Consider the following 7,500-nt stretch of genomic DNA (forward strand, 5'->3'; position numbering starts at 1 on the left):
TGTGTTTCCTGGAGAGATGCAGATTTTCACGAATGGCCCAATATTTCATGCTGAAACACTAGCATTTTTTTTTTCATGTTCATGAAAATGTTTATACAGTGGTTACCATTAAAAAGTCAATATTTACTCACAGTTACCATATCACGTTATTGTGTATTATTAGTATAGGGAAATACGGTGGTACCTTAGGCCTGGTCTACACTACGGAGGTAAGTCGACTTAAGTTACGCAACTCCAGCTATGTGATTAATATAGCTAGAGTCAACGTAGCTTAGGTCGACTTACTGCGCTGTCTACACCACACTGGGTGGCCGGGAGAAACTCTCCCGTCGACTTGCCTTATGCTTCTTGTGGAGTATCGGAGTCGACGGGAGAGCAATCTGCGGTCAATTTAGCGAGTCTTCACTAGACCTGCTAAATCGACCCCCGGTGCATCGATCACCATAGCGTGATCCCCAGTAAGTGTAGACATACTCTTAGACTCTGAGGACTTGTCTACGCTACCGCACGGGGTCGATTTAAGATACGCAACTTCAGCTACATGAATAGCGTAGCTGAAGTTGACGTACTTAGATCTACTTACCGCAGTGTCTTCACTGCGGGTAAGTCGACAGCTGGCGCTCTCCCGTCGACTCCGCTTATGCTTCTCATTCTGGTGGAGTACCGGAGTTGACAGGAGAGTGTTCAGCGGTCTATTTATCGCGTCTATACTAGATGCAATAAATCGACCCCCGCTGGATCGATTGCTGCCCACCGATCTGGCGGGTAGTGTAGATAAGCCCTGAGTCTACAAATTGGACCTGACTGGGCCGATCCTTTTACCTGTGTGAAGCTCCACTGAATTTAATGGAACTTTGTGTGGGCACAAGAATCCGATTGCTGATCAGTTTGCAGGATTGAGGCCTTATGTAACACTGTGGTAATGGACAAATATTGACTTTTCAACAACCATCCCAGCACATGTGATACTGTATCATATGTCTAATGCTGCACCCTTTACTGGAACTGAAATACAAATCATGTTAAAAATCATGCTGAATTTGCTGCATGGGGCAATTTATTTTTTTAAGTGAGAGATTTAACAACAACAGCATTTTTGTGTGTACCTTATGACTAATCTAAGTATTCTCCTATGCACTCAGATACCTTTCTACCTTTGCTTCCTACTGTTACAGAGTCCACTGAACTCCAAGTTTTTCAAAGTGGGTTTTCTTTTAATATCTGTAAACCTATCACAAAAAGATATTCTCTCTAGCTTCAGTCTCAAGGCAGTGATTTGTGCACTTATAGGTGTACTTTGTTTAGTGTCACCTATGGTGTAGATTGGATAGATTTTGTAAAAGATAGCATTACTTTTAAAGAAACATACAATTTGACAAGCTATTGCATTTTACCTTCATTTTATTGCCATATTTTTCATCACACTCATTGTTTTCCAACGGTCATGAAATTGTTCATTTTCTTAGTCTGTTACATTTGTAGACCTATTTACTGTTTATAAAGCAATATGCACTTACAGGTTTTGGAGATGGCTTGGGCTCCGAGGGTCGCATGTGCAAGTGGGTCATCATTGCTTGAAGACGTTCACGTTCTTTAGAAAGCTGTTAAGAAAGAGTGAGATCAGAAGCATTTTAGAAATGACTGATACAGCTATTTTATTGCAGTGATACATCTTATCATTGAGCTTGTCTCACTGTAATGATTCCTGCATATAAAAGCCTATGTCAGTAGAAAGTTATCTGAGAGGAAACGCAACTTTAGCTAGGGGAAAAAAAAAACTTTTATAGCCTTTCTTATGTTAAAAGGTCAGAGAAAACAAATAACACTTCATCTTTTTGTCAATAAGAGAATTGAGGTCACAGTTGCATCGACAGTAACAAGTTACTAAGACCATAAATTAGAAGGCCCATAGTGTCTCTTTAAAGTCCTGTGGACACTGTTAGCAATGGACTAGTGCCAACAGCTGTGAAGGGGTGAAGGGTCCTCAAAGCACAGTGCCTGCCAGGATTGTCTACACACTTCATCCTTTCCCACTGAGGTCCAGTTAGTGCCCCCTGCAATCTGCCATCATCAATCTAATTCAATAGAGTGACAGAGACCAGGCAGTGTGAAACGCTGAACTCTGCCACTGAGTCGGCATCTACACTGCACTGGGTCTCATTACAACTGATGGACCTTACTTTTCTATCAGTCAGACAAAGCAAAAAATGGCATAATTGGTCACACTGCAAGCAGAATCTTCAGTTGGACTGTTACGTTGCAGCAGACCCTCTGTAAATTGTAAACAGTCCTTAAGAAACCTTTACATATGCTTCAGAAAACATTTCATGTTCTTTTCAAAACCTGTATTTTATTTGGATTCATGATTGATTTTCACATCATTCAAAAACACAAAATATTTGTCTTTTCAGATTCCAGTGATCTTGCCACATTAAAAAAAAAAACACATAGAAAAGTGTTTTAAAATGTTGAAAATGCTGATAAAATGTAAATAAATACAAAGAAAAATATCTATTGTTTCACACTGTAAATCTAGGTAAAAAGAACTACCACTTAAAAGGTGTGTTCTATTTACATTAATTTGGATAACAACAAAATGATTACTGCGCTTGTGGAAATAAGAAATCAGTTAGTGGTTAACACTGCTGTTTTCTTAGAGGTTTCTAAAGCTTTCTTGCATGAATTTTGTGTTAAAATTAGTTCAAATGCTAGAGCTATAATACAAAGAATGTGTTAAAGTAGACAACTGGGCTACCTCATTATATAGAGCAGGGGTCGGCAACGTTCGGCACGCGGCTCGCCAGGGTGCTTACCAATGGGGGCGGCAAGGAAGCGGTGCGGTGAGCGATATGCTGGCCGCGGCTTCTCGCCGCCCCCATTGGCCCGGGACGGCGAACCGCGGCCAGTGGGGGCCGCGATCGGCCGAACCTGCCGCGTCAGCAGGTAAATAAAACTGGCCCGGCCTGCCAGGGTGCTTACCCTGGCGAGCCGCGTGCCGAACGTTGCCGACCCCTGATATAGAGCAACAAAAAATTGGTTCTGTACTACCTGTGCTACTGTAGATATTTTGCCATTACTCCTACATAGAAGAAAGTACTAGATATAATTTGGATAGTGCATCTTTAATTAAAAACACACTTGAGGCAGGGGAGCAAAAAGATTTTTTTCTAGGCTTTATATTATATGCACGACACTTTAGAAATATGCCATTTGCCATGATCTAAAACTAAGAAAAAAAGGCCAGATGAGCTAACATTAAGCCTGTAAGCTCCAAGCTTCTAAAAGCAACTAGAGCTTTGTTTGAGTTTGTAGTTCACACACATCAAGGGAAAAAAGTGAGATGATTATATTTTCTCATAAATATTTTTGGTTTCTGGTATTAAAATACAAAAGAACCAAATAGCATTAGTTTTGTAAAGAAGAAACAAAGATGCGTACACCAAATGTATCCATGTTACATCAATAACATCATTTACCAAAAGTCAAGAAATGTAAATAGTTCTATATCTTTCCTCTGCAAGTGTATCACTTCTTCATACATAAACAAACACAAAAGAGAGAGGACCAATCCTAGGCTGTGATCCTGTTGCTCTGCAGCACTCCATAGTACAAATGACTCCAAACATAGTGGATATAGCCCCGGATGACTACCCCTTGCAGCCCACGGTGGTGGCATGTCTGAGGGAAAGGTAATATGGCTGCGACTGTCCCTGAATGCTGGTGATCTCTGGCTGCTGTAGTGGTTTCTCAAGTCTTTCAGTTCACACTACCCCTGTGTCAGAAGATAGGACCAGCACAAAGTGGCTGTAGGATTGGGGGACCCCAGCGAGCACTCCTTGACTATAGCTGAAGATTTGACCCAAGCAATAGTTCTGCAATTGTGATGACCACAAAGGGAGGTTTGCCTGTGACAGGACTAGAAGATCTATATGCATGACAATGCTTCCTCCTGGACTGAGTCAGAATAGCTCAACTGAGTATCACAGGCTCTCTACTATTGTTGATGAAGATTCTACATTAGCTTAAAGTGCTAAGAGACTGTGCATTGTAAACTAAGGCCTGGTCTACGCTACCCGCTTGAATCGGCGGGTAGAAATCGACCTCTCGGGGATCGATTTATCGCGTCCCGTCAGGACGCGACAATCGATCCCCGAATCGACGCTCTTACTCCACCAGCGAAGGTGGGAGTAAGAGCCGTCGATGGGAAGCCGCGGAGGTCGATTTTGCCACCGTCCTCACAGCGGGGTAAGTCGGCTGCGATACGTCGAATTCAGCTACGCTATTCGCGTAGCTGAATTTGCGTATCTTAAATCGACCCCCCCCTGTAGTGTAGATGTAGCCTTAGTGCTTTAGCCATAGTGCAGCTATTCTGGTGGCTGGTGTAAAACAGAACAGCAATTGATAAACCCTGTGTTGCCAGGCATTTGTTACAGTGCTTTACAGATTCAAAGTGACATACACATATTAACTAAGTAATTCCCCCAATATTAACTACCTCACAAGTATGCTGTTGCCCCAATTTAGAGATGGGAAAACGGAGACATGAAATAGGTGAGGTGACTCGCCCAAGGCCGCCGAAGAAGTCATTGTCAGAGCTGAAATTAGGCTCAATCCACTAGACCATGCTGACTTCAGAAAATTGCTGGGAGTTTCAAAACATGAAAGTTTTTAACAAAGTCTCAGAAACATTCTAAGACCTTTTTATGAACATCAATAAATCTGAGTCAAGAGACACAGGCCTTTTATCCTAGAGCCATTGAGACAGGCGCTTTAAAGAAAATGAAAAATAAATAGATGATATGACCATGTAACAAACCTGTATTTCTAACTGCTGAACCACTTGCATTTGCACCCGACACTGAGCGGTGCTTCTGTCATCCAATGCATGTTCATTGTTAAGGTGCCTAGTAAAGAAAGAAAATACTAATAAAATACAGGATTAGGGTGAGCATAATTTCTTTATTAATCAAATTTGCTTCTTCTGTGGATGGGACGCTCATTAATGTCAATGGAACATTTGCAAAAAGCTCTAAGTTGAACATGCTAGTATAAAACTATGTAAGATAACTATCAGTTCTGTGACATTTTTATTTTGATCCATAGTGTTCCCAGCTGATAAATGCTAGGGGCCCAATTCTCCTGTGTGTTTAGGTTACTTTGCACATCTCTGCCAGCACAAAGCAGCCCTTAAGCCAGACTACCTGTCTACTGACAGATTTCTCCTGTGAAAGGGATCCTTGAATGGCACAGAGCCAACATAGTGATTTCTACACTACCTCCACACCCTGCTGCTGGTATAAGTAAGTGGCCAGTACATCTTTAGACTCCACTGATCCCCAGCTGCTGTAGTGACTCCTTCAGGCTGTCCTGAATTAGTGCAGCCCCCACGATGCTTTCTTTATCTGCTCTTCTTTAATTCTTTTTTTTTTTTTTTTTTACAATCTGGCATCACAAATACTAAGGAACAGCAAGCAATAGTAGAACCTCCATGATTTGCACTAATAACCCCCAAAAGAAGTCTCAGAACACAATAGAACTGATGCAGCTCCACAATCAAGGATCAGCTGGGAAGGGTGAGGCACTGACAAAGTGCAATTGCACACCTAGTGTGCACTGCAGAGCGACTCCCCCTGGCAGCCTCTTGGAGGAGGGTCCCAGATGTGACTATTGGACCAGAAATTATGCAAATCCGAAACCAAATCTCCTGTATGGGGGAAAGAGCACATAGTGGCCATGAGGCAGCCAGTAAACTGGGCACAGCCTAGGGACTTGAGAGATTATGTCTCTGAAGATACATATGGGGCACCACTGCACAAGGCAGGAGACAGGAAAGTTGATTTCAACTCTTAGGGCAAATTATGCCTCCCCCCTCCAAATTGTGGAAGGCCCTGTTTATAGCACATTGGCTGCAGGATGTGGGTTTTCTCTTTTCACAACAGTGTAGAGAAGGTTTGGGGAGCAGGACAAGGAAGAAATGGAGGCTAGGGCATTGGCTCTGCAAAAATGTGGACTCACTGGCTATTTCTCTTGCAGACCAGAGGTCAAGAGCTGCAGGAACTATTGTGCAGAATCATGGCCGCAGATACAACCATCCATGACCTGGGAGAAAGATAACTCCCTCCCTCCTTTCTTCCGAACTCCTCATTGTACAACATAGTTGCTTGATTCTTTTGCTGTAGGCAGGATTTGCCTCTTAGTGAACAAACAACGAAAAAGCAAAGGATATTGCATCTGACCCTCACCACAGTTCTTTGTTTAACTTTAGTTTTTTAAAAAGAGAATAGAAATCACAATTTTTTTTATGCTGATGATGGGATTTGCATATGAATGAGGTTTGACGGAGAGGTTTTACTACTAGTGCAAGAGGCATGGGGAAAAGAAGTATGACATTTTAGTTTTAGATCAAGTAGTTTTGTGTGAAACTAAAATTAATGATTTAAATATTGGAGAGAATTATTTGCAATAAGCTTAAGTTTCACCAAAAATGGATTCAAAGACACACCGTCTCCTTTCACCTGAGGCCACAAAGCTTGTGGCCCTTAGTTTTAAACTGCATCCCCCTAACTTTTTTGCAGTTGCAAAAATCGAAGATAGAGCCTTAGACATAAGACTCGGTATATTTAGAATGTGTTCTTTTGTCTTCTAACATTTTTATTTAAAAGAATAATTTCACTTCACCAACCAGGTATGTTCATCTGAAAGAATGAATTGTCAAAAATTCTCATTTTTTTATGATGGGTTCATTTCCACTGATTTTGAAATTAGGATAAATAGATAATCAGCTAATTAATGAATACATTTACTGAATGGCCTTTCACAACATCCTCTTCATTACACAGGCATATCTGTATTCTTACAATGTATGTGATTTATTAACACAATATTCATTTTTAACATGTTTTCAGGTAATTTATTACAAAGTTGACATACTTACTAGTTTCTAGATAAAGTGGATAGAGTAATTTTAAACCTGATGCATATCTGTGTCAATTTTAAAATAAAAATGAAAAACAGAGAGAGATAGAGGGCATGTGTGTGTGTGTGCATACCACCACACACCCGCTTGAGATGACTACATACTCATTATTATGTATTACTTAAAACAGCACCGCATGTTTGCATGACACTTTACAGAACAGAGATAGACAGAGTCCCATCTTTGAGGAACTTAAAATATAACAGAAATGTGCAACGTGGAAGAAGGAAGTCCGGTATAAAAGCAATTTCAGTATGATGATCACATAGTAACCTGGGAGACTACAGCACATTGTTGAGGGTTACAAAGTAATCCTGATACTGAGTGCCAATACAACCTTTATGTCATTATGTCCATCATATAGTTGTTTATGTTTTGTATTTTAGAGAAAAATTATTTTAGGAAAGTGATAAGAGCTTGAAAATTTTTATTAGGATGATTTTTTCTTATCCCTTTGCCTGTGAAGATTAGTTTCTTTATTTATCATGAATGTTCAGGCAGTGTAGTGACAGAAAAAATAGGTT

The 7,500-nt window shown here is 40.8% G+C and overlaps 1 protein-coding gene across 21 annotated transcripts in view; it reads right to left on the minus strand.

The window, feature by feature from the left end:
• Nucleotides 1-7,500, minus strand: part of FOXP2 (forkhead box P2) — a 242,446-nt gene that overhangs the window by 39,719 nt on the left and 195,227 nt on the right. For all 21 annotated transcript variants that reach the window (XM_065407900.1, XM_065407882.1, XM_065407858.1 and 18 more), the window contains 2 exons: nt 4,817-4,904; nt 1,518-1,601 (listed from right to left, as the gene is read on the minus strand). In XM_065407900.1, the coding sequence (XP_065263972.1) occupies nt 1,518-1,601; nt 4,817-4,904 (172 nt within the window). The remainder of the gene's footprint in view (nt 1-1,517; nt 1,602-4,816; nt 4,905-7,500) is intronic.

Source organism: Emys orbicularis, chromosome 1 (assembly GCF_028017835.1).
Source record: "Emys orbicularis isolate rEmyOrb1 chromosome 1, rEmyOrb1.hap1, whole genome shotgun sequence".
Taxonomy (NCBI): domain Eukaryota; kingdom Metazoa; phylum Chordata; order Testudines; family Emydidae; genus Emys; species Emys orbicularis.